Source organism: Scardinius erythrophthalmus (assembly GCF_964197995.2).
Source record: "Scardinius erythrophthalmus genome assembly, chromosome: 12".
In the NCBI taxonomy this organism is placed as follows: Eukaryota; Metazoa; Chordata; class Actinopteri; order Cypriniformes; family Leuciscidae; genus Scardinius; species Scardinius erythrophthalmus.
In genome coordinates this window covers 12,627,630-12,655,002 of record NC_138232.1, presented here as the reverse complement: position 1 = coordinate 12,655,002, position 27,373 = coordinate 12,627,630, and the positions used below count along the sequence as shown (strand labels likewise).

The following is a 27,373-nucleotide window of genomic DNA, read 5'->3' as shown; positions in this document are numbered from 1 at the left end:
GGTGATCTTTAAGGCTTACATCCTGGCAGAAAGGTGTTAAACGTTCCTTCATGCTCACCTTTTCTACCTAATCAGGAGCGTCAGACTTCTTGAACACTTGCTGGATTATGAGGGATTTCAGCATCACTACACTAAATAAATGGGGTCTAGTCCAGGTGAATGAGCAGCAGAAGCGTGTCTGGCTGATACTTTTTCGCTTCAAGCCAAAAGGGTTAGGATTAATGAAGCTGAGCCTGACTCTCCTTAGCTCCCGCCTTCCTTCCACAAGACGCGTATAGGCTCATTACAGGATGAAATGTCAAGGGATTTTGAAATATTCAATGAGCAGGGGCAGATATCCAAGTCGAGACCTGGAAGATGTCACTGACGCTAAGAGGGAAAGAGACATATGAGGCAGGTGGCATGACAAGGAGGTAACAGGCCTGTGGAAATGGCTGGGATCAGACTGTCGTCCTGCTGAGGGGCCAGAGGAAAACGGAGAAGCACTCAGACAGCTGGGCTCACTGACCTTTATTAATAGGGATTAATAAAGACTAGCAGCTAATTCCAGAACAATCACCACTGGTAAGGCTTTAACTAGGAGGGTCTTGAAAATAATTAGTATTAATGAGGGGAATTTATTGACAAGTGAAGAATGTCCACAGACCACAGCATTAAAGGTATAGTGCAGCCAAAATGTTTTATTTTTGTCATCGGCTGCATCCAAAAGCTTAAAAATGCTGCATTCAGAGGATGCATTCCAAGGTAGGACATCAAGGCATGTCCGAATCCAATGTTAGCTTCACTTCCTGTCTCGATTTTTTATTGGCAGCATATGTATCCTTCGCTGTCTTTGATATCCCACAATCCTGTGCAATGCATTCTGTGACAGTTAAGCTAAAAAATAAAGATGGCGTGTAAATGTAATTTTTTGACCAATGTCTTTGATGTCATTTAGTGAGAAATTAGTGTTGTAGTAATTAAAAATTTGCTTAGTTATCAAAGCTCTCTCTATTTTGTTGTACTTCATTAAACTGTTATGCTGCCTCAGAAGTCTGTCCGAAATCAGTTTTGTGAAGTATTTTCATGTGAACATTGCACTGATAAAAAAAAAAAACTTATTTAATCTGAAATTTCTTGTAAAAAATGTTCTTTAATTAAATTAAATTGTATTAAGTCAAATGAATATAATATAGTAGTTTTAACTCAATTCGATTAAGTTTGTGAAACTCCGTTTTATTTAATACATTTCATGTTAGTCCAACTTAAACTATTTTATTAATCATAGTGTCATTATATACCAACAAATGCACGTTAGCATTGTAAATAAGACTTAATTTGTATTATATATAATAAACAAGCATTAGTTACACAATGTTCACAGCATTTAGCGAATCACAGTCTAAATATAAGCTCCAATCTTCTCCACAAAACGTCTCTGGTTACTCACGTAACCTTAGTTCCCTGAGAGGAGGGAACGAGACATTACGTATGGGGAAATCCATTTTCCTCGAATTATGAAGTCTGATTTGAATAACTCTTTTGCTTGCAAATAGCCAATGGCGATCCCGCCTTCACCTGATTGGCTGACAACTCCCAATATAGGTGACGGCGGGCGCCAAAAACCTCAGAATCTTAGCTGAACGAGAGTAAGGAGACAGAAGTCTTTCCCACACGGCATGTTACGTAATGTCTCGTTCCCTCCTCTCAGGGAACTAAGGTTACGTGAGTAACCAGAGACGTTCCCTTATCGAGTCGGTCTCTCGACATTACGTATGGGGAACAATAAAACCCCCGCCGTGTGGGAAAAGCACGGCCCAGCTCGCACGAGCTCAAGTAGAGCACAAGCATAATCCCTACCTCACACAGCTCAGGTTCAGGCACCGGACCTGGTTGAAACACCTACTGGCACAGAGCCAAGTCGGCGCCCGCACCAACGTAGCCCCGCTCACCTAGTTAAGCAACACTGAACTGAAGTGAATGGGGGATTGCAGCAATGTGATTGGTGCTTAGGAATACACTGCCGGCAAAAATGCGGGCATAATAAGGGGACATAGATATAGTGAACATAATGCAACTATTGCAAATGGCTCGCACTGCTTACACGACCTGGTCGAAACCATGACTAGAGCGCGCGCCGACGGGGCGTGTCTGTAGTCTAATCCAATGAGAACTCAGCTCCCTCTCCCTGCACTGACAGTACATGTGGTGCGAACGAAGGAATATCCAAGTTATAGAATCTCGCAAACGTGTTGCGAGAGGACCAGCCTGCTGCGAAACAAATGTCTTGAATAGACATGCCCTTCGCCCATGCCCACGATGACGCCAAACTCCTCGTGGAGTGGGCGTGCACCCCTATAGGGCAAGCGGCTCCCCGGGGAGCATAAGCCAGTCGCACGAAAATGGCTAGTTCTGTTCACATAAGCACGTAGGGCACGCACGGGGCACAAAGCGTACTTCTGAGACACTGAATCACTGTCGTCATCGGAAAAAGCTCGAATTGTAACCACCTGTGCTCTGAACGGCGTTGAGAGCACCTTAGGCGAATAACCTCGCTTGGGTAAAAGTCTGACCATGCAATCGTCCGGTCCAAACTGCATACATGCGCTGTTTACTGACAGGGCATGTAAGTCCCCCACCCGTTTCCCGCAGGCTAGCGCGAGCAGAAGCGCCGTCTTAAATGAGAGCACTTTAATGTCGCTAGACTCAGCTGGTTCAAAAGGTGGGTCGGACAGTGCACTAAGTACTAACGACAGGTCCCAGACCGGCATCTGACGAAGGCGGGGGGGATTAAGCCGCCTAGCCCCTCGCAGAAAACTTGTTATCAAGGGGTGTTTCCCCACTGAATGGCCATCTAGCGTATCACGAAAAACGGCAATAGCGGCCACGTAGACTTTCAGTGTAGATGGCGCACTACCAATATCCAGACGTTCCTGTAGGAAGGTCAGAATAACGGAAATATCGCAATTCCTGGGGTCCTCCTTTTTGACAACACACCAGTTAGCAAAAACTTTCCACTTCAGAGTGTATAAGCGCCTCGTCGAAGGGGCTCTAGACTCTGCTATTGTCTGCAGCACTCGCTGTGATACTCCGCGCTGACCTGCCACACATGCAGGTCCCATAGCTCCGGGTTGGGGTGCCATATGGTGCCCTTCGCCTGAGATAGGAGGTCCCTTCTCGGTGGTATCCGCCACGGGGGAAACCGCGACATGTTCACCAGCTCCGGGAACCACGGCTGGTTGGGCCATTTGGGCGCTACCAAAATTAACGCACATCTCTCCTCTCTGATCTTTTGCAGCACCAGCGGCATTAACTTGATCGGAGGGAAAGCATACTTCTGTCCCTTCGGCCAGTGGCTCGACAGTGCGTCTCCCTCTAGGGGGGCTGTTGTCAATGCGAAGTACAGCGGGCAGTGTGCGTTCTCCTGCGATGCAAAGAGGTCGATCTCCGCTTTGCCAAACAGATTCCAGATCATGTTTATCGTCTGCGGGTGAAGCCTCCACTCTCCGTGCACAATGCCGTCCCTGGACAGCATGTCCGCGCCGCAATTCAAACTGCCCGGCACGTGCACTGCTCGAATCGACAGGAGAACTCTGTCCGTCCATAATAGCAGCCGTCTTGCTAGCCCCTGCAGGGATCGCGAACGTAAACCTCCCTGGCGATTGATGTACGCCACCACTGCCGTGTTGTCCGTTCTGATGAGAACATGACGGTCTTTCACAAACGGGAGGAAACCCCGCAGCGCTAGATGAACCGCTTCCATCTCCAAGCAGTTTATATGCCAGCGCGTCTGGTCCCCTGTCCACGTACCGAATGCCGGTCTGCCATCGCAGAGGGCTCCCCAGCCTGACAGTGACGCATCCGTAGTGACCACTACTCGTCTGACCACTCTGCCCAAAGCAGTACCCTGCTCTAACATGGTCGAATCGAACCAAGGCGCTAGAGTCTCCAGACATGAACGCGTTATAACAAGGCGTTCCGTTCCTGCTCTCCACGCCCGCGGCTGTACTCGGCTCTGTAACCAGTGTTGAAGCGGTCTCATGTGCAACAAGCCCAGTCTGCAGACGGAGGCTGCAGCTGCCATCAGACCGAGTAGCCTCTGAAACGTTTTTAGGGGAATGGCTCTGCCTTGAACAAATAGGGCTAATGCATTGCGAATCGACTGGATTCTCGACTCTGACAGCTTCGCGATCATAGCGCGCGAGTCCAGCACCATACCGAGGAATGTGATAGACTGGCACGGTTGAAGGGCGCTCTTCTGCATGTTCACAGACAGTCCCAAACCCGTTAGGTGGGCGAGGAGTCTGCGTTTGTGTTCCTCGAGAACACACTCCGACCGCGCGATGACTAACCAGTCGTCGAGATAGTTCAGAATGCGCATTCCACTGAGCTTCAGGGGAGCAAGCGCTGCATTCATGCACATTGTAAATACACGGGGGGCGAGAGCCAGCCCGAACGGCAACACTTTGAACTGGTATGCCACACCTTCGAATGCAAAACGGAGGAAGCGCCTGTGATGCGGGGCTATCTGAATGTGGAAGTATGCATCCTTCAGATCCACTGCAATGAAGTAATCGTCGGGCTGAATGTGCGCGAGGATCTGCTTCACAGTTATCATTTTGAACGCGCGTTTCGCGAGCGCTTTGTTCAGTAATCTCAGATCTAAGATGGGGCGCATACCTCCGTCCTTCTTCGGTACTAGAAAATAACGGCTGTAGAAACCGGAATTTCTCCGCTCTTCGGGTACTATCTCTACTGCTTGTTTGGCCAGGAGAGAAGAGATTTCTGCCCGAAGTAGCGGGGCGCTCTGTTCCGACACCTCTGTCATAATCACACCGCCAAAGCGGGGTGGTCTGCGAGCGAATTGGAGTGTATAGCCGCGTTTTATTGTGTTTAACACCCAATATGATGCCGTCGGGAGCGTCGACCACGCGCCCAGGTGGCTCGATAAGGGGGGTTTTAATGCATGCTGCGGCGGGGGCTGAGCGCCAGCCACCGGGGAAGCATTGACCGCTACATGAATGACAGGTGACTTGTCCGCGGCTTTTCGCACGGGGACATAAACAGCCACCTCCTCGGGTTCCCCCGAGCTTCCGCTCTGCGAAACGTCCCCCGGGGGAGAGGTTTCGCTTATGACGCGGGTAATAGTGTAGGGAGGAAGAAAGCTCTTTTGCTGAGACATGTAATGCACTTTGTTTATTGAAACAGAACACAGCGGTTTCAAAATCAAGACATTCACGTCGAACTCTGGGCGGGAACACGCCCTCTTTGCAACGGGTCCGACGAACACGTCCCGTGCTCTCTTCCCCCCGACACGCACATCAGGAACGCTGCCCCTTCTTGCCCGCCGGGCGCCCTTGGCTGCTAGAGGCCGGCTTCGCACCAAAACGGGGCTTTCTAAACTGCCTCTGGCGGAAGGGAGGCTCCGGCTCGCGACGCTCTGCCGCACTCGGGGACGCGCGCCTGGTGTGTCCCGCCGGGCGCTGTGCTGATGAAGACCTGGACCTCGCTGCGGGGGGGGCTTGAGACCGTTTCGGCAGGAGATGAGGCATCATCTTAGATTGCTTGACGGTCTCGGCGTACTTGTCAGATAGTGACTCCACCGCAACACCGAAAAGACCCGTAGGGCTCACCGGCGCGTCCAGGAACTGCCTTTTATCCGCGTCGCGCATCCCTGACAGCGTCAGCCACAGATGGCGATGTAGGGCCACCAGACTGCCCATATTGCGGCCGATTCCCTGGGCGATCTTTTTAGACGCCGCCAGAGAGAGATCCGCCGCCGTGCGCAGTTTCCTGAGCAGCTCCGGGTCCGGGCTTCCCTCATCCAGGGACCCTAGGAGTCTTGTTTGGAAAACTTGCAAGATCGCCATCGTGTGGAGGGCAGATGCTGCATGTCCAGCTGAGGTGTACGCTTTCTCGGCGATGTGGGCAGTAGCCCGACATGGCCTAGAAGGCAGCTGGGCGGTCTTCCAGCCGGGAGCAGACGCCAGATGGGCCGCGATGGCATCCTCAACGGGAGGCAGTCGCGCGTACCCCAATTTCTCCGCTCCTTCTACTGTCGTGAGCAGTTGGGTACCTTGTGCATGGGCTCGGGCTGAAAAAGGGGAGCGCCATGACCTGGTGAGCTCCTCGTGGACCTCCGCGAAAAAGGGCGCGGGTCTCCGCGGGCTTTCAGCCTGACGGCCCGCGCCGAGGAAGGAACCGTCCATCCATCTCTTAGACGGCAGCTCCTTGGGAGCTGTCCACTCCAGCTCCAAATCCGCCACAGCCTCTGTGAGAATGGCCATAAGCTCTGCGTCCAACGAGGCGGGGGCGCCTTCAGATGGAGACTCAGACCACGCTCCCGGGTCGGAGGCACTGGTAGACATGGCGTCGTCACTGTCGTATCCAAACGAGACCATCTCCCGCGCTTCTTCGGGAGGGCGGAAACTGGCCTCAGAGTAAGATAAGGGCTCTGCCACGTGAGGATGGCGTGGGTGTTGGGCCGACGCCAGCGCCTCGACAGAATCCACAGATGGAGTTCTCTGCCGTCTCCCGGTCCGCGGCTCGGGGGCGGCAGACTGGGGAGAGGCAGGAGAAACAAGACCGTCGTTACGTGTAACGGCCAGCCTTGCACGAAGGATCTTAACGGGAAGCTCCTCACAGGCAGGACATCCCGATTCTCCGAATGCCGCCTCCGCGTGGGCCCGACCCAGGCACTGCACACACTGCTCGTGTGCGTCTGGGAATTCGATGGGTCCACCACACATGCGGCAAAGAGACATGATGATAATCCACCGGAACGCGAGAGGGGATATTATTCCTTACTATATTCCGCTCTAATGCGTACATCAACGGTGAAACCAGACTTCGAGTGAAGAAAAAGATTCTGAGGTTTTTGGCGCCCGCCGTCACCTATATTGGGAGTTGTCAGCCAATCAGGTGAAGGCGGGATCGCCATTGGCTATTTGCAAGCAAAAGAGTTATTCAAATCAGACTTCATAATTCGAGGAAAATGGATTTCCCCATACGTAATGTCGAGAGACCGACTCGATAAGGGAACAACTATAACTCTAGCGTAACAATTTTTTTGTCTTTCCTTTTACTCAAAAACACATAAAATAACACTTGATTTTAAAAAATACTCTCCCAAAAAGGCAAAGCATGTTAGGATATATACCGAAATTTAAAAAGTTACGTCAACAAATATTTTTCACGTAGTTCACAAAAGGATTAAGTAAACTTTTTACAAATTTAAGTGTACTGAACTTGATGAAATTAAGGTGTAAGTTATACTGATAAAATGCTACATTGTGTTGATTTAGCTCATTTTAAATTAAACAAATTAAACAAGCAGCAAATGTCCTTTTTGAGTGTTACTTTTTTTAAGATATCTTCGTGTTTTGCAGAATAAAGAAATTAATATACAGTAGGTTTGTAACAACAAGAGGGTGAGTAAATGATGACAGAATTTTCATTTGTGGCTGAACTATCCCTTTAACTAAACAACCCTGTAGTGATAAATTCTCTTCTGCTTTGCTTAGAGGAGGTTAAAGCATGGCTAGCCCAAAATTTCCTCTTCCTAAATGAAGACAAGACTGAGGTCATTGTTTTCGGCCCAAATGAAAATTCTCAGTGTATAAACCCTGATTTAGAGAATCTATCGGCTTTTCTATGCGGAACTTAGGTGTTCTTTTTGGTTCTATAGGTGTAAAATTTGACAAACACATTTCATCCGTAGTCAGTTCCAGTTTCTACCAACTTCATCTACTGTCTAAAATCAAAGACTTTCTCACTCCGAAAACTCCAGAAATGGCTGTTCATGCATTTATAACGTCTCGGCTAGATTACGGCAATTCCTTATATTGCGGTACTGTATATCAAGTTCTCAAAATGCTCGTCTTCAGTTAGTCCAAAATGCTGCGGCCAGACTTATTCATAAGTGTCGCAAATATGACCATGCCTCTCCGATTCTCAAATCTCTACAACGGCTGCCAGTTCGACAGAGAATAGATTTTAAAATTCAACTCTTTTTTTAAAATCTCTACATAACTTAGCTCCTGCCTATCTTTCTGAACTTGTACATCCTTTCACTCCGTCCAGAAGCCTATGATCCTACGACCAGGCTCTGCTGGTAGTCCCTCGCGTTAGACTCAAGTGTAAAGGGGAGCGTGCATTTGCGGTGGCAGGGCCACGACTCTGGAACGCCCGGCCTGCAGAGATTAGAACGGCCCCTACTCTGTCTGTCTTCAAGTCTCTGTTAAAAACCTACCTGTTTTCTTTAGCATATTGATCTCTATTCTTACGTTGGTTTTACTATTTTATATTTGAGTCTGATACTGGTTTGCCACTCCTGTTTTTCCATTCTATATTTGAGTCTGATACTGCTTTGCCACTTCTGTTTTACTATTTTATATCCGAGTATGATACTCTTTTGCTACTCTGGTTTTAAGGTTGGTCTTAGCTTTGCTGCTTTTATTTGTGTTTTATGTGTTGCTTGTTATGCAGGTATAATTTTCTTATTATTTATCTGGTTGTTCTGTAAAGCACTTTGGTCAGCCTAGTCACAGTGGCCATTGTAAATGTGCTATATAAATAAAGTGAACTTGAACTTGAACTTAACTGCACTCTTGGCTACCCAGTTTAAGGTCTAAAATAAAGAACAACCCATATTATTGTGATGGAAAGCCTTGTTCTGTTTCTCCAAATATCTAAAGACTTAATTTATAATTTATAAATTGTTAATAATTCAACTCCCTCAGCTATGTTCATTTTGAGCATGAAGTAAGCAAATAAGACCTTGATGAGAAGTTGAATTATTGAAAGGTTGCTTATGTGTCTGTCCTTGCCGGCAGCTGCACATACTACGGTTATTGTTCAGAAATGTCTCAAAGGAATCTGCTTTTCTACTCTTAAAGACTAAGATGCCCTCCAGTGAGATGAAAAATGTCAAAATCATTTCTTTGCATTTGTTCTGTTTTTGAATATTAAGGTAGCCTGCAACATAATTCATTTCTTCCTGAGAAAATAGCAATTTCATATACAAGCTCTCTTGGGTCAATAGGAACATTCAACCTCAAATAATAATTTTGTGTGATTCTAAACCATTTTGATGATTCCAATTTGTCACAGTTATATCATACCGTATGCATTTAGTGTTTATCGTCACTTCCACAGACCCTAGAACAGGATGTGCAGAGAGATGAATGAGTTTCGGTGGAACACAGCTCATTAAATAAACATATACACAGAAGATACAGAGTCAAAGAGATAAGGAACACAGTAAAAGACTGAACAAAGTTAATGGCAGCACATTAAGCCATGTACTGCATATGCTAGTGAATAGAGCTTGGAACCAGAAGGGTCCTGGTGATACACTATGTGGGTTAAAATGTTTTTTAATGTTAGGTATTTCAGTGTAAAACTGAAGTATTACAAACTTTTACTCAACATGTTTCTGGACTGTCCTTAAAATATTAATAGAAAAAATGTGGGTTTGGGTTTGGTAAGCTTTTGGGGCTGCATGTAACTGACCAAAAATACAGTAAAACAGTTATATAGAAGCCATTACTCCAGTCTTCAGTGTCACATGGTCCTTCAAAAATCATTCTAACACTTCTGTCATGAAACTCTAGATGGCACAGGACGATTGGTCCTTAACTCAATCTGCTTGCAATCGCATCATTCTCTGTAGGGTACAGCTGCTTGGTTCCTGCTGTGTCAGTAGCCAATGAGCTCGCTGCTCAACCTTCAAATCAGTGTTGCCAGACGTACGATAATTTTGACCCCTGTATGATGTATGATCAATAACGAAAAAAATCCCATAATGTACGATAATTTCGGAATTTTGTGACACTTCAAATGATGGTCGTTGTAATCATAGGGCTTCTATATGCATTCTAGCTGTGGATCCTACGTCTACTTTCAAGATTGTGAGGAGAACGTGATTGTGGTGTTACGCAACTCACGTTACGTCTTCTGGGCATTTCATCGTGTAGAATGAGTCTCTCTCACGAGCACAAGTTAACATTCCTGCCGCGGTGCTTAGGTCAGTTGTTTACACCCTGAACTCGATAGTTTAGCAGTGTCAAAAAGTTGTTGGTCTAGAAAAATTGTTGTATTATGTACGTTTGACTCGTGTACGATCATTTTTTTCCAAATACGATAATTTTGAGCTTCTGGTACGATACTTGGACATTTCCAATCTGGCAACACTGCTTTTGCTGTAGCAGTTTGCAGTGTGCTTTCAGAAATCAATTTCAGAATTTCAACATCTAAGATAAGTGAACAGTCTGTCTTATGCTATATCACTATGCATTATTGTGTGGTCTGCCTTATTAATTCCTTATAAGAGAGGTTTCAAATCATGTGACATGTTAACAGTCCTGTTTTAATGCTTAGAGTGAACTACTAAGGATATTAGCAGCTAGCGAATATGCAAAAGTTGCATTTATGCAGCAGCAACTACAAGCAGACAATGTAGTTGCAGTGAGGATACAGTGACGAGGTATTGCTGGCATGTGAACTTGTTAAAGTGAAATTAAGCATTCACTTTTGTATTCACATATTTCAACGTAGCATACAGCAGTTTTTAGTACTTTTGTACAGCAGCATCATAGCAATTCCAGATTGCAATGTGAATATCATCAACAACAACAACACGCTAGCAGATGTCACGGTGAAGTAAAGTGCTTGGCTTAACTGAGTTGAGATGAATCATGTGTTGGCTAACGAGTTGATCATGCAATGTAAACTTTATCATTTAATATGCAAATGAAATGTATTCACCTTATTTACAATATGGAAGAACGCAAGTAGATACATTTACGAACAACGTTTTATGCTATTGTCGAATACTTTTTTGGTGTACACATTATCATATCATTTGTTAAAGCTCACATAGTGCGTGTTATAATTAGGTAGGTTTGAGCCATATTGGCTCAGACACACATTGCATAGTGTACTAGCATTAAGCCATTTGGCAAAGCAGGCCCAGGCACACATAGAATAGCCCACTAGCGTTAAGCCATGCACCCCAAAACAAAAACAAAAATCTTAGTTTAGTGGAATGCATGCACTGCTATGTAGGCACATATGTAGCTAACAACACATTGGTAGATCACTAGGGACACCCCTCAAAAAAAGAAAAAAAAGGGGGGGGGGGGGGTGTACACTAGCTCACATAGGGCTACACTGTGAGCTGCTTAACTCGCATTACGTGTCACAAACATGTCATACAGATGCACAGAGCAGTGCACAGTGGCAGTTGAACAGTGACATATGTGGATTAGTAGTACCAGGACTGTGAGGAAAATGGACTGCTGCTGATATACACAAGCCTTGACATCAATGAGCATTATGAAAGAGAAAAGAAAAAGTATGAGGGAAAAAAAATGAGAAGAGAGCGAGGGATTGGTTTCTGCATTCAGAGAGGTGGTGCACCTGGGCTTGTGCCTGTGAGGATCAAATCTTTTTATGGTGCTACTTTTGCACACTCATTCTGGCACACAAACTCACATGTTTTTAGTGGCTGATGATGAAACAAAAGTTGCTTTCACTGATGGCAAGAAGGGCCTAAAGGTGGAGACGTGCTTTACACAAGTCAGCTTTATACACTCTCACTTTACATATACATGCACATAAATTTTCTTACACTGACACTCTTTTGCCTGAGGGCTTGTGTACAGTACCTCTCTCTCTCTTCTTCCCTCCCACATTCTGGCTTTTTGTTTCTAGATCATTACTTCTTTCTCACCTCACACTGTCTCTCCGCCGCGATAAAAATCACAACATAGTAATGACCAGCCCACCTCCCCCCGCTTTCCCACACCACCTCCACCACGCCCCCAGCTCTCTCCATCTCTCTGCTGCATGGATGAATCTGGGCTAACACAAACTAGCACTTTATAATGAGTGTTCCTCCAGGGGGGCTGGTCATGGGGCTTATCCAAAGTGAAGCGATTCTTTTTCCCTCTATTTATGCAGCAGACAGAGCAGATTGTTCTAGCAAGTCTGCCACTCACCATACGCCATCCACCCTATGAAGGAAACTCTCATGGATGGGCCAGGATTTGCTTCCTGAATTCCAATGCGCATGTGTCACATGCGTTTAATGTCCCTGATCCCTTTTTCCCAGTCTTTCCTTTACCCTGGTAATGATGTCGCCCGGCTGAGTGAGGCTCAATGCACATGAAAGGCAAGCGAAGAGGGAGGCTGACCCATTTTGAAGGGTTTCCCCTACAGCTCAGCCCAAAAGAGAGCTGACACAATTAGGCCACTGTGACACTGCTGCTGCTGCGACTTGCGGTGTCAATACCAAAAGTGCATACAGTACATACCTCGTGCAGATGCACGCCCCCCCCCCCCCCGAGATCCATTTAGACATATCATTTAAAAAAGCAGTTCTTCAAAAATGAAAAATCTGTCATGACAAATTGAAACTTTTTACAGTCCGTAATAATCAAAAATGCTATTAAAGTAGTCTATAAGACTAATGTTGCATCTTCTAAAACTATACAATGGCTTGGAGTAAGAAAATAAAATGCACGTAAAATATGTGCGATATTCACAGTCAAGTGGATCACTGATTCAGTCAAACAAACAAAATTAACTAATTAATCAGTCCTATTTGTAAACAAATCGTTTAAGGTCATCAGTGAATAAAGACTTGCATACCCAGCATTGTTATGTCTGTACCTAACACAAAGCTATTGTATTACTTAAGAAGATCTAAAATGTAGCGCACAAGTTGTATTGACCACTTTAATGGTGCTGTAATGGAGCTATGAAAAGATTCTTTATAAAAAAAATTATACATATATACATATACATGTATATATATATATATATATATATATATATATATATATATATTTTTTTTTTTTTTTTTTTTTTTTTTTTTTTTGACAGGCATTGCCTGGAAATTAAACCCATGATCATGTGATTGCTATATATTAGAGTGAGTAAATAATGACAACATTTTTATTTTGGGGTAAAGTGTTCCTATAATTGTATCACATCATCTATTAAACACTCATATATACTCATATTTATGATGAACTCAATGACATGTTATACTGCATGTCAAAAACAGCTAATTAGCCTGTTAGTAACAAACTGTTTACTTTGCATCCATCTTTTCCAAAACATGTCAGTGTGATTTAGTCTATTACTGTTGAATTCCTTGTTGAAAAAAGCATCTGCCCCTCACTCTAATTGCACGGCATATTAGCTTTAATGCACCAGTCGTTTTCATGCTTTTAGAACGCAGTACACTAAGAGCAGTAGCCATGTGACCCTTTTAAAAGACAACCTTGTAACTAGCTGATTGAGCTTAGCACAGATGGCACCTTGAACATTGGCCAACAAAAGAAGCAAAACACAACAAATGAATGCTAAAGAGGGGAGAGTACCATCTGATGCTACTGTATAACACCCAGAAGTTGTAAACCACTGGTCAATTCACTGGCAAAATGGACCCTATTAAGAAAACAAAGCTGATAAAAACAAGCTCGAAGCAACAGGTTCTCTGGACCCAACTCGCACACTTCCAGCTAATTCACTTCCACAGATGGACTATACCATACGTTAACAAGCTCCATAAAACACTGCCATGTTTAATGCCTGGTTCAGATTACACGATTTTTTTGTCTGTTACGATAGTCACTGTGTCAGATTACACGATTTTGACTCCTAAAAATCTTGTTATGTCGTGGACAAGAAACATGTCAGACTACACGTTGTTTTCCGACCAGTCATCGCGAGCCGTCTCACACACTCATTCACTCGCACATACACACGCTCACTCACATAGCCTACACGCAATCACTCTCACACACACACACACACACGCTCTCTCACTCACACACTCACTCTCGCGCACACACACAGTCACACACACATGCTCTCTCACTCACACACTCACTCTCGCGCACACACAGTCACACACACATGCTCTCTCACTCACACACTCACAGTCACACACTCGCGAACACACACTCTCTCTCTCACTCACTCACTCACTCACTCGCGCACCGTCGTCGTGGAGGACCGTTAAAAAATTAAACATGCTAGTCTTTTTGTCGTGATGTCGTGAAGCATCGCAGACGCGACGTAGGTTGTCGCCCACTATGACACACTATACGAGATGAAACGATCGAATCTTGCGTCCCGACGCCCGTTGTCGTTTGCGAATCCCCACGACACCCTACGTCAAATGGATCGTGCCAAAATCGGGCTAAAATCGTGTAATCTGAACCAGGCATAACAGTGACGTTAATGTACTATTAGTCACAGGCATTTGGGATAATGTACTGGTCCCATAATCAAATCAAATCTTGTAGATAAGTTTGAGGACAACATCATGGAGAATCAGGAAATTGGCAGTGGCAAGTGTTTACAGAAGCTCCTCTTATCGTAACAGGCATAATAAGAATAGAATAGAAAAATAACCTGAGAGTGCTTTGTACAAGCACAGTAAAATGGATTATTATGACAATAACAATGTACAATACACCGGTTTTCAGTACAAGGGGATTTCAGACAATATGTAGATAAACAGTAAAAGAGTCTGTAATGTACCAGCAGAGCTCTGATTAGAGTCTTTGTTCTGTAATCTTTCATTGTTAGCATATTTCACAATACAATGTTAGTGCACGTTTGACAAATAAAACTCAAGGAATATGCAGCATCTGTAAATTTTTTACCATTTTATAGAGGACAAAGGGGAAAACAAACTGAATTTAAGTTCTATGAGTTTCTGCAATCATCTCCATGTTTTTTCCATAGAGAAAACACAATCAATAAGTATCATATCTCACTGAGGCGGGTTTACTGAACAATCTAGGGATTTATGCCCAAATAAAAGGACGATTCTACAAAGAAGATCATTTTCATGCTAATCTGTTTCCAAAAAGAATCAGGAAAAGTTTAACTAGTGCTGATGTTATGAAGTTCATGAGGAGTTGTTTGTTTTTAAGACTTCATAAATGATCTATAATGCTATATATGCTATTTGCAGTAATTCTAATTTGCAAACCCGCTGAATCAATAAACATGAACACGCCATCTTAATAATGAAACACTGGTATATAAACAATTATGGTCAAGAGGATTATATTGTTTGCACTCTAATCTTGTATTTCATAACTTGCATGTGAGAATCTGGTTCAAGCTCTTTTTTTCTAGCCACAAATATTTATAAAAAAATAACAAACAAGAAAATGACATTTCTGTCTCTCTCTCTCTCTCTCTCTCACTCTCTCTCTCTCTCTCTCTCTCTCTCTCTCTCTCTCTCTCTCTGTGTGTGTGTGTGTGTTGAAACAGAAGGTCTCAACAGTTGTTGAAAGTGTATTAGAGCCGCTTTCATTGACCCACTCTGCACTTGAGTTGGCAGATCTGAGACGCGCCCACCGTCTAAGCTTCTCAATTTCTATGGACTTCAACTGGAATCTTTCTACTTCCTTAACAGTGTCTCATGTAGCTGTCTTCATACATAGTATCACAGCCATTCAGTGGCATCCTTGATTGTTATATAGCAGTACAGTTCTCTCCAGAAAGGCGAGCTACAGAAGGGAAAAACAAAAGCTATTTCACGGCAAGGTGGCTCTGAGGCAATATGCTTGATTTGTGTGGGTTGTTGTAGGTGTGGTGTGTGTGTGTGTAAGAGAGCACATAAACATAGTCTTCCTTTTTAAAATCAGATGGTAGTATAAGAAATATAATTTGGAGACTGTCATCCATCAAACATGGGAGGTTGTTCTTCTCATTGAAGGGAAACAAAAAACATGTAGAAACGGTAAGGTTTTTGCAGGGATAGGCTTTCTAAAAATGCTTCGAATCCAATAGGATGCAATATATCACAACGATGCCACAAAACCAATAACAGACCTGACAGATGTGTCAAGAGCGGTTGTGATGTTGTGTGGTGACATCTCAGATCGAGTACAGAATGCGCTGCTTGAATTGCAGATTGTGATTTCCTCTCATGGCACTCTATTTAGTTGCATTTACTAGAAAATAGCATCAATCTCAACCCTGAGATATGTTGTTAGTCTCAGTGAAATGACAATTTCATGTTATTCTGATGGAAAGCCTGAAGTTTCCTGCCGGATCCATGAATCCTGCTCTCATGGAAGCACTCCGTAAGCTAATATAACTCTCGAAACACATGAAAACAAGCAAATCTTTGAGATTACATGCAAAAGTGGATTGAAGAGCACTACATGAGGTTATTAAGAGTGCTGTGTGGTTAAAAAAGGAAAAAGGTAGAAAAAAAACATGAAATGCCTGTATAAATAAGTAGTAAAATCACAGGAAAATATTCCACTGCTGCAGGAATTCAATTACTTAATGTAAAACAATAAACCAGCAGTCTAGCTTTTGCTCACTCTCAATGTCTCTCAAACAGTGAATACATTTGACATTTTTATTCTTACTAGTAAAAGGAAAATTGTGTTGCTTAGTGTAATTTGCGAGTGCGAGCGATTCTCTACTTTATACCCTTCAGTATAAAGCTAACGCACTTCGCCAGTTTGCAAATGCATGAATTGTTGTGGTAAACACATCAGTTGGACTTTAAAGTAAATTCAGTTTATATATGACATACATTTGTTTGCATGTTATGCCTGTAAATGGAGCCTCAAGATGGGTAAGGCTGAATGCTGTAAAGCTGAACTGATTTCAGTACCATGGACAGCTCAATGTAGCTACACAGTCTTCTCAATGCTCACATCTACAAATCCACTCACCTCCAATATCCGGCCGTAGTTTTTTGTCATACTCCTTTAGTAAGTTGTTTAGTATTTGCGTTGCGTCTGTCTCGTGGGTTTTGGGGGCCAACATTTGATTCACAGTAACGTCGTCATACTCATCATCCTCAGAAGCGGCTGTTTGAAAACTAAAGAAATAAAAGAAAATGCATTTCACACGTCACCATTAGGGTCATTCTCTGTGTTTCAATTCAATAATCAATTGTTTTAAAGACAACATTTGCAATTGGTTTTAGCTAAAAGTATATCTGTCAGAATAAGCGATGTGGAATAACAGGTCATTCTTTTCAGATAAAACTTTATATTTTTTTGAGAGCACAGTGGACTGGTTAGCAATCAGTCAAAAAACTAAAAAAAACAATACGGATGTAGAAACACAGTTGCACTAAATGACAGTTAAAGGCTGGGTTTCCCAAAGCACTCAGTAGACCTTTAGTCACAAGCAGAGTAAGTAGTTTCCCAAAATCATCATTATCCAAATAGCATGTAAAAACGTTCATAAATTAACTACAGCCTCCAATCACACGTGTCCATTACATGCCACTTAAAATGGATATTTCTCTATTTTCAGCATTTTATCAGAGACCAGAGGGCTAATTAAATTAATGTATTTTTGATCATTGCAAACCACTGTACACTATATCTGAAAAGAACAACCTCAGAGACCAACATATATATGCTAACTTTCCGAAGGCCTATTTTGATAAGTTTAAGTAACTAATTGCAATAGAGAGGCAATATATTCGTCATTATGGTTATATTATTTCCCAAGGAAAATCGAGTTTAAATAAATAAAACATATTCAAATAATTGGCTTTATTATTATTATTATAAAAAAATCATAATACATATGTTTATTTAATTAGCATTAGTAAACAAAAAGAAAAAATGTAAGATTTAGAAATAAAATTAAACATCAGTTCTAAATATCAGTTATCTGACACTTAAACATTAAATTAATAGGAAAACTGATCAAAGAAAAACAATATCGTTTAACCTCTACAAATATATAGCCTATACACACACACACACACACACACACACACACACACACACACATATATATATATATATATATATATATATATAAACAATGTTAACAAATGACATTTGAGTTTTGAGTGACTCTCTCTTTCTCCTACAAAGGCAGGTTCAAATCTGCTCCAGTAGCCTTTGGTAGTCTGTATGACAGAGACATAGTCACATAGACACAAGATGCACGATTCACATCTCGTGCAATATTCATCACAAATTGAGCCAATTCCTACCAATACCATTATCATTTTTAGAATTAATTTCAGAACTTTTTAACAACTTTCAGAACCTCGACAAAATAGCATGCAATTTCCACGTTTTCCATTTTCACGCTATTTTCTGGATAGGAATACAAACTTTTGGACATACTTAGTTCAGCACCTTTGCAACTGACAGCTCCGGTAACGACGAACGCATGCGTTATCGCTACCCTAAAATAACGTAGGCTACGACGGTAGCTAAAATTATTTTAAAATCATAATTTTCTATGTCCAGGCAAAAAACAATCTAACAGATTACAACTAAAGAGATGCTGTTTAAATACATGACAGTAAAGTCTTACTGGAAGAAAAAAAAAAAAGATTGAAATAAATAAAGTATTTTGAACTTCTTAAAAAGCACAAATCAAAAGACTTATTGTTAAACTTAGGTCCTCAGTGCGTGCATCGCAGCTTCATCGCCAGATTGGTGATATTATGTGGCATCAGGCTAGACTATGCAGAAGAAATCTGCTACGGATAAACAGAATTACCCTTATGAACAATTAATCCATGTCAAGACAAAGAGGGTAGAATGTCACTTACCATGCACGAAACACTGACAGAAGTAAGAAGTAGAGGAACAATTTGGTGGACATGTTTTAGGTGAGATTGACTCCGTGTTGAATGTGGCACACTGCACGGAGACTCTTCTAAGAAGAAAAAAAATAGTGACAGAGCTGCAGCCTTTTTCCTCCAGCTTCAGTTAAAACAGTGGCGAGTAGTCTAGGTTATAGTCCAACGGGAACGGTAAGACCTCCTCGGCTTAGTGTCCGGTGCTTAAAGTTCACTTGCATTGGCAATTAGCGAGATCAAATAATAGGAGAGCCCCTCCTGCTCCTTGAAGTTGCGCTGCCTTAGATTGCACCACCAGATACACATACTGACGTTCACACAGAGACTGACAGAGCGCAAACTTACAAAGTGGACACCTTCAAACCTCTAACGCATCCGTTAGTTTCTCCAAATTACGTCATTAAAAAAACAAAGTCTGCTTTCCCAGACGCTTCAGCGGAACTTGAGATGATCTTCGGGTACATCTGATATTTTCAGCGTCAGAATGCTTCGAGGAGATACATTCAGAAGCGGCTGTTTACAGTATCAGCTAGGTAAATGATTACCGCGCGGACTATGTGTTCGAAATGAAAATTGGCGCATAATTGCTGCAATTACTTTGCACGTGCACTGATCGCAGTGCGATTAAACCGATAATAGAGCAAGATTGAGGGTGTAGAAAATGTCATCATCCAATTTAGAGTCGAGTTAATTATTACAGCGTATTATTCATTGCATCGCACTGTATGCGTTCTGATGTTTCTGGCATAAATATAAATACAAATGCAGTTTTCTGTACTCTGCCATATTATGGCAAGTTAAATGTCATTCGTCGTTCTTTATTTCTGACTCGGATGTACATAACTACTGCTGCTAATTTAACCTTTGAGGCTGGAGAAATGTCTATCCATACTTTGTCCTCGCATTGTTGTCTGTATGAGCAGGTGCACATATGCAGTATAATATTTGAGAGACAGCGCCGACATTTATCACCACAGGCAGCTCCCAGTCGCCCACGCACTTTGAAAAAAAAAAAAAAAAAAAAAAAAAAACAGAAAAAAAACAAGCCATTTCTCTCTGGCTTTGCTCTGCGTGTTGTGAGATTTTTCCTGACTTCTTTCTAGAAAGTTCAGTATATGTGGTACGCTTAAAAATGGCAAAGGCTATTCAACTTTTGATTATTTAGAAGAGGTCTTTTGTGACATTTAATCAAATACTAATAAATAAATTCATTAAAGCTGAAGTGTTTTTGCTCCAGTTGGGTCAAAAAAAAAAAAAAAAAAAAAAAAAAAAAAATGGCGATTGTTTCAAACAGGTTTCCTCGCGCACTCCCCCTCCGTCTGCCATTGGTCAGCAAACAGATCGTCCCGCCCCAAACACACGCCATTGGTCGAGTCTACGACGTGCTTGTCGCGATCTAAAGTTTGGTAGCACCACAAAGCAAGATAGTAGAAACATCAGCCTAAAATGCCTTACTTATAATTGTCTATAAATATAGGATAAAGTATTTAACATATAAGAAATTACACACTTCAGCTTTAATAACACATCAAACTATATGTCGAGCTAATTCGCTTTGTTTTCATGTTCTTATGACGGTGTCGTGTCTCCCTTTTTGGGTTAGTGAGAGCATGAACTCGGCCAGTTCAAATGCATGATAGACTATCCTCTTGTGGCTGATTACAGTAATGCAGATTGGAAGTGCAGCACACATAGGCTACTAAACCAAACCAAAGTGGGAGAACAAAAAAGGAGTGCAGCTAACCACAAGGAAACTCACTAGAATTGAAAACTTAATTATTGATGTACAATCAAAGTAGTGCCAAACCTTCTAGTGAAAACAAACGTGCACTTTTTAGACCACTTTGAATTTAAGGAAACAAATGCACAACAAAAGCCTGTAAAAGAAAAATGATTCAAATCAATTAGAAAAAAAAACATTGATAGTGAAATGGATGGAAACAAATACATTATGACAATAATGATGCAAATATTACAGTGTACAACTGTTTTGAATACTATGCTTTTAAATCATTGCCAGTTGTGACATCTCTATGCTTCAATTGTGGATGGTCAATATGTTATCTGTCACTTTCAAATATATTCCATGTTAACAATCATGCCACTACCACTTTAAATGGTTTTCAGCTGTTATCTCTGCACAATAGATTCAATCAAAATAGTGACATAACCAAACCCTTTTTAATAAGAAAAAGCATTTTCAGCTTTAGGATATGCAATCTATGTTTTTTTTTTTTCTTCTCACTAATAAAATGAAAGCAACTGGGTATCTATCCACGATACAAACATAAATCTGTAATGACATATCTTAGTGACAGCTTCTAAACTCTACACTAGCGGAATTCCGGTCCGGCATCAGGAATAGGAATCCAAGCTCTCACTCCGCCACTCAGGGGATTAAAGGTTTAAAGTCCATTGGCATGCTGTGCATTATTGTGTGAGGGATGAATTCAGTATATTGGAGTGGCTTACACTTGCCTTACATGTAATAAAATGAAGTAAAGTCTTTCTGTGAGCCCCCAACAAGACTGTGACATATCAAATGAACGTCAGTGTGACTCTGAAACAAAGTAACAGCATAGTTTAACATTCATAAAACTTACTTAAGAGTGGTGACAAAAATGTAAATGTGTAGAATACACAAATTTAATTTGTATATTCTTTGTACTTCTATATATTTCTCTATTTATATGTATACTTCTTCTTGTATATACTTTGGACATCACACACTGCCAGTGTCCAGCAATATGCTAGTATGTAGCACTCACAATGCAAAAATGCAGTCACTTGGTTGCACTGGTGCTAGTTTAATTTGGTACTATGTATAGGAGCACTGGTTGGAAAAAGCAACTTAAGTGAAGCTAAATCCTTCTCAAACAGATGTGGGCCAGATGTTGCCGGCACACAGGACCAGAGGAAGGATTCCGCATCCTCCCTGCTCCAGGAACTCTGGTCTTGATGTGTGCATGCTTGTTTGAGAGTGAGTGTGTGTGTCTCTCTCTCTCTCTCTCTCTGTGTGTGTGTGTGTGTGTGTGTGTGTGTGTGTGTGTGTGTGTGTAATCCCCATACATTATGGGGACCAAAGGTCTCCACAAGTATAGTAATACCAGTAATCGTTTACCTTGTGGGGACATTTTTAAGGTCCCCATGAGGAAACAAGCTTATAAATCATACAGAATGATGTTTTTTTGAAAATCTAAAAATGCAGAAAGTTTTCTATGATGGGTAGGTTTAGGGGTAGAGTAGGGGGATAGAATATACAATTATACAGTATAAGTATAAAATCATTTACGCTTATGGAATGTCCCCATAATGATAGGAATACTAGTGTGTGTGCGCGCACACATGTGTGTGTGTGTGCGTGCGTGTGTGTTTTGTATAATCCCAGGAGTAATCCCAGGAAGAATCCTTCTTCCAGTTACAGTGGCTTCTGCAGCAACTGTTCCATTAGGAAAACATCATGCTAAGCTTGATGTGCACAGTCTTATTGCCATGATCCTGTGAATAGCAGCCATGAACCAAATAAACATAAAACCCCTACAATATCATGGCACATGGTCCAGCGCAAACGAGCAGCATACTATTTTTGATGTAAATAAAGTCCTTGTTGATCTTCGTTTCTTTAACTGAGCTCATCAATATGGGAACATTTCCGTGTAAGGTCACAAACATTCTAGGTCAGGTTAATTCTAAAGATTGCATAAGAAATGTATTTGAACAGAAGTAATCACAGAACTTGGTCAAGAAACATATCAGGCAGAATTTATTGCTTCAGACATGTATGCTTTGAGGAACAGCTGTACATTTCTGGAAACATCCATTGTTGTAAAAGGGCACACTTGACTCACTTGAACACTTTTCATGATTCATTCTCTTATAGGCCTGAGTGGCATACAGAAGAGAGGAGCTTAATGGCTCTTGTAGTTGGCCTCTTAATGAGCTACACATCATCCATTGGTTCACTTAGTTCTTTGTGCCGTCTCACTTCCATGTAACAAGTTCAGAATAGAATGATTACAGGATAAAAACCAAATCTTCCCGAGTCACATTTTCGCAGTAACGAGGTCATTGTTCTTTCCTCCATGTAATTCCCCAAGTAAGTAGCCATGCGTTTCAGTTGAAGGCCAGAAATGGCATTATGGTGTGACATTTCCATTTTAACATGCTTGACAACAGCAGGTTCCACCTTTCTACTGTATGTCTGACCTTCTTTCTGTCTTTTTTCCTGTCTTCACATTTTGAGAATCTGAAAAAAATTTGTCTATGTAAATATTTCAGTTACGCTTTATTTTAAGGTGTCATTGTTACAGTGTAATTATATATTTAAGCACTGTGTAATAATAATTAACAACTAACATGTACTAACTATAGGGTTAGGGTAGGATTAGGATTTGGCTGAGGGTTAATTGCATGTAATTATGCATAACTTACTCTTATTACTATGGTAAGTACATGTAACCTATGTAACAAGGACACTGTAAAATAAAGTGTTATCAATCGTTTTCAGAACTTTTTACCTGATCATTTCACATTAGTCTTGGTAATGCAAAAACTATCACTAGGTGTCAACATTTAAGGCTTTTGCTGACTCGTTCCAACCTCAAAACCCACTGACCAATTTACAACACAGAGAAAAGTATGAAAATGGCTGCCACCTAAACAGCATGAAAAGCCAAGTTAAAAACTATTAACTGTAAAGAAATGGCATATTCTGTCAAAGCCTACAGTATTTCACAACACAGTCTGCGTTTTCACCATCAGCAAGCTAGCTTCCATTTATGTCGCTTTGGCTGCATATTGGAGTAGCATAGCAGAACCATTTTCAGCTCTTCCTCACTAATGTTAAGCCGCATCTACATTAAAAGCAAAGCATAAACAAGCTATGTACAAATGATTCGAAAGTCTTAGCTGCAACCCGACCTTGTTCACCTTGCAGAATATCTTGGTCTTAAGTGTGAAAAGCTGCCTAAGGTGCACAATTCTATTGAGCTACTTCAAAAAAGCTTAGAAAAAATGACAAATGAAAGTGAAATCAGTAATTGCGGGACATTCCCGAGTACTCATATGAAGTAATCCCTCTGAAGGCAACATTTTTAGCATGTCTAAAAACATAGCATAGCATCTGCCTGCCTTACACCACTGATGCTAAAGCTATTAAACATTAAGTAGAGAAGCCTCAAGTCCATTAATACAAAGCAAGGGTTTCATTATAAGCAATTACCCATTACAACATAGTAGAAAACGTTTTTTGCATAGCATTTGGCCTTGCTGTACTTCTTTTCATAAAGAATTTTTTAGTCTGTGATAAATGTTGATGCCAAATGCATACATTTTTGTTCAGGTCCTTTGGAAACTTTTCATGAATGAAATGGTAGCTTGTATGGCACTCATTTCATTGTAAGATGAATGCAATTATGATGGAAGTGGAAACCAGGGATATATAAAATAAGAAGTCAAGGCAAATATGGCAATTATATTCCCATGCAATTTATGATGTCAGGAAAGAAATGCAAGAAGAGCACTCCTCTTATAGGTTAGCGAAGTGAGAGGTGCAGTAAATGAGTGCTCGTCGTCATTTTCAGCGAGGATAGCATGTTGCTGAATACTGAAGTGGAGAAGAAAAAGAGGCTGTGAAGGGAATGTTGCGGTGGTGTCGGGTATTTTGTGTGGGTTAAACGGCACCTTTAATCACCGGTTCCCTGTTGAGGTATGTGGCCCAGTAGACCAAGTTAAAAGTCCCAAAGAGGACCGGGAACACTATCCGGGACATCTTGTCAATTTTGCTGACACTGTTGTAGGTCTTTTTGGGGTCCATTGCGGGCTTGGTCTCAGCGCTCTTCAACTGAACAGTGGTGCTGTTGGAGATGGTGGAGATAGCCGCATCCTTTGTGATGTTGGGGGTGAAGTTAACTCCAGATGAACAGGCATTGTTCGGCTTTTTGGAGAGTGCCAGTGGGTCTTTTTTCTGTGGTTGAGAAAGGTGAGGAGAAGATATTTTTAGAGTCAAGAGATTTCAAACAAGATTGTCAGTGTAAGAATGAAGCTGCTAACTAGTTTGGAGAAAGCCCAGATAATGAACCAGTTTGAAGGTCGTACACTTCTAATTAAAGGTGAAATACAGTCAGGGTTAACAGAGATCTGACTCAGAACATTAAACAATGGCCTTCGCAGGGCCAGCAGAAGAAATTAATTAATAAAGCAACAGTATAATAATGGAGCAGTCGAGACTGTGGTTCAGACAGTAGATTGAACTTGATTTACTCAAGAGTATGTGCAAATGACTTTGAGGCAGTTTTTAAAGTAAAATGCCATTTAGTTTATCACAGTAATCTTCTGTTCTCAATCAGTGAGACTTTCTGAGACATTACATACTATAATTACTGAAGAGAGGACATGGTTACAGCTCTAAAACTCCTGCTGTACCGCATATATCCAGTACTTCCAGTACTTTCAGGTGGGCAGAGGTAATCTGTCACCATGCCAATGAACAAAAGCATTGAGTTGCTTATAGAAAGCCCATTTACTTTACTATCTTGGCTTAAAGGAATAGAGCTTTAAAGCTTAAAAGATATGCAAAAGCCAAATGTGATGTATTACAAGTCTTCTGAAGCCATACGAAAGCTAAAGAACAGACCAAAATTTTTGTCAAGTTCGTTAAAGAACTTCGTTAAACAAACCCACCCCCTCTCTTCATCGCTCCGCCTCCAAAATTCATGAACACTTTACATTCAACACATAACTGCCTTGCTCCGAGCTGGTCTCGAACCCCTATTGCCGGCATGCGAGACCGGCGCTCTAACAAGGACATTAAACACAGGCTTCTCTATTCTGGTGTCACTAGCTGGCCTCCATTACACACGCAATGCAAGAGTGGATGTCTATTTATCATAGCAGATCTCTCTTTCAACAGTATTTCTTCCAATCTCCTTCTTGCTCACTCTCTCTCGTCCACCATCATATGCCCCCTAATGCTGATTGGCTATACGTTTATTGTGGTGCTCGGTCAGACCAACCTTCCAACAGCGTTTTTTGAAAAAACGTTTACTGTACATTTAAATACTGTTTATTCAGCAAGGATAGATTAAATTGATCAAAAGTGACGGTAACGACTAAATTGTTAAAAAAAATATATCAGTATTTTTATATTTAAAATAAATGCTGTTTTTTTGAACTTTTTATTCATCAAAGAATGCTGAAAAATATATAACGCTTTACACAAAAATATAAAGCAGCACAGCTGTTTTCAATATTGATAATAAAATCTTACGCATCAAATCAGCATATTAGAATTAATTCTGAGGGATCGTCTCAGGATGCGTATGCAACCAGGGTCCCTGAAAGGGGAAACAAGACACTGCATCTTAATGTTGGCGCTATGGGGAATGTGTGACCGGCGTCTGAAGCATGTGTTTAACCACACTTCAATATTCATTGGAAAGCCTGTCAGTATAAAAGGTTGCCTGTATTACACATCATCAACTCTTTTGTCTGAAGGAGAAGTGCAGGCAAGCCTGAGGCATGGCAATGAGACACAGTGTCTCGTTCCTCCTACTCAAGGAAACTGGTTGCATATGCTACCTGAGATGTTCCCTTTCGAAGTGGAATTTCAACACTGTGTCTTGGTGTTGACAATATGGGGAATCAATAACCACTATGCTATGCTGAAGGGGAGCCTGCCTCACTAAGCTGTGAATATGCACAAACACAGTGGCCATAACATTAAATGACTCTACGGAACTCAGCCGGAGTCAAGAGTGCGTCTTCCCCAAGGGTGCATTCTATGTGACTTGCAAAAAGTTATAAAGTGGAGCTACTCCCTAAGCCAATATCCCTAGGTGCTAGGGAAAAAATCCCCAAGCTTCTATGCTCCACAGCAAGAGAGGTCCCGTCTAATACAATCTTCCTCCCTCCCTTGCAGCACAGGCCTCAGCCCAAAGCCCCAAGAGCAGAGCTATAAGGGGAGATACACAACATAGCCTCGGCTGTGCTGAAGAATGCCTCGCTATCACCTTAGCAATTCTTCCTGAGAGGCTCTTAGGGAGCAGCCTACCAAAGGGAGCATGCAGGGTGCCAAAAACCTAAGTCCTTAGGGCTCCCAACATAGTCAAGTAGTGGAACTACTTGTTTTTGTTAGATGTAGCCGAACTCCATTATGCCCAAGCTACAACCTTCATCACTGACACCAAACCAAGGAGGATCATTCGTCTTTATCGTTATTTACGATGGGAGGCAAAAAAGAGAAGTAGTTTGCCCATTACCTCTCATTCGCCAAGCTCTATATGCCAAGGCAGCTGCAGGGGAGCTTAAACCCTTCTTAAAAACCTATATATCCACGGGGGAGAGCAGCTCATAGGGTATGACTTCAGTAGGAACTTCTCACAAAACCCGTTATAGCTAGCGATTCTCTTCTTCTTCTTCTTTCTATATTAATCTATATTATGCGACAGATAACAAGGAGGGATGACCCCAACTTCTACTTGTCAGCATTCTCAACACGGATACTAAAGAGGCATAAAAAAAACAACCAAAGGGGAGCAATATCCCTACTTCAAGACCCAACAATAGTTGGGGAGGGAGGTAAACGAAGTAGAGGGATGCTCTACCCACATAACTCCATTCACCCTGCATCAACCCTAAGGTGGCACCTGTCTAGAGGGAGCAGGTGAAAAGAACTGGATGTCCTCAGACATGTGACTGCTTTCCGACACCTCACCGAATGCATGAATGTGCCAGCATGCATACCTTTCTTTTTACTACTCTTAACGCAACAGAGAGAGC

At 42.0% G+C, this 27,373-nt stretch overlaps 2 protein-coding genes across 3 annotated transcripts in view; both read right to left on the bottom strand.

Moving 5' to 3' along the window:
* gabrg3 (gamma-aminobutyric acid type A receptor subunit gamma3) overlaps positions 1-18,618 on the bottom strand; it is a gene marked incomplete at both ends in the record, with an annotated part of 132,628 nt that extends 114,010 nt beyond the window's left edge. Inside the window, 2 exons of one of the 2 annotated variants that reach the window (XM_081380092.1) lie at positions 16,707-16,855; positions 18,566-18,618. In XM_081380092.1, the coding sequence (XP_081236218.1) occupies positions 16,707-16,855; positions 18,566-18,618 (202 nt within the window). Of the gene's footprint in view, positions 1-16,706; positions 16,856-18,565 lie in introns of those variants that run through there. The other variant, XM_081380093.1, reaches the window with a different exon arrangement.
* Positions 18,619-22,336: 3,718 nt separating this feature from the next.
* The window catches only part of gabra5 (gamma-aminobutyric acid type A receptor subunit alpha5), a gene marked incomplete at its 5' end in the record, with an annotated part of 35,113 nt that continues 30,076 nt past the window's right edge, over positions 22,337-27,373 (bottom strand). Inside the window, one exon of the mRNA XM_081380094.1 lies at positions 22,337-24,560. Coding sequence (XP_081236220.1) covers positions 24,267-24,560 — 294 coding nt within the window. The 3' untranslated portion in view covers positions 22,337-24,266. The remainder of the gene's footprint in view (positions 24,561-27,373) is intronic.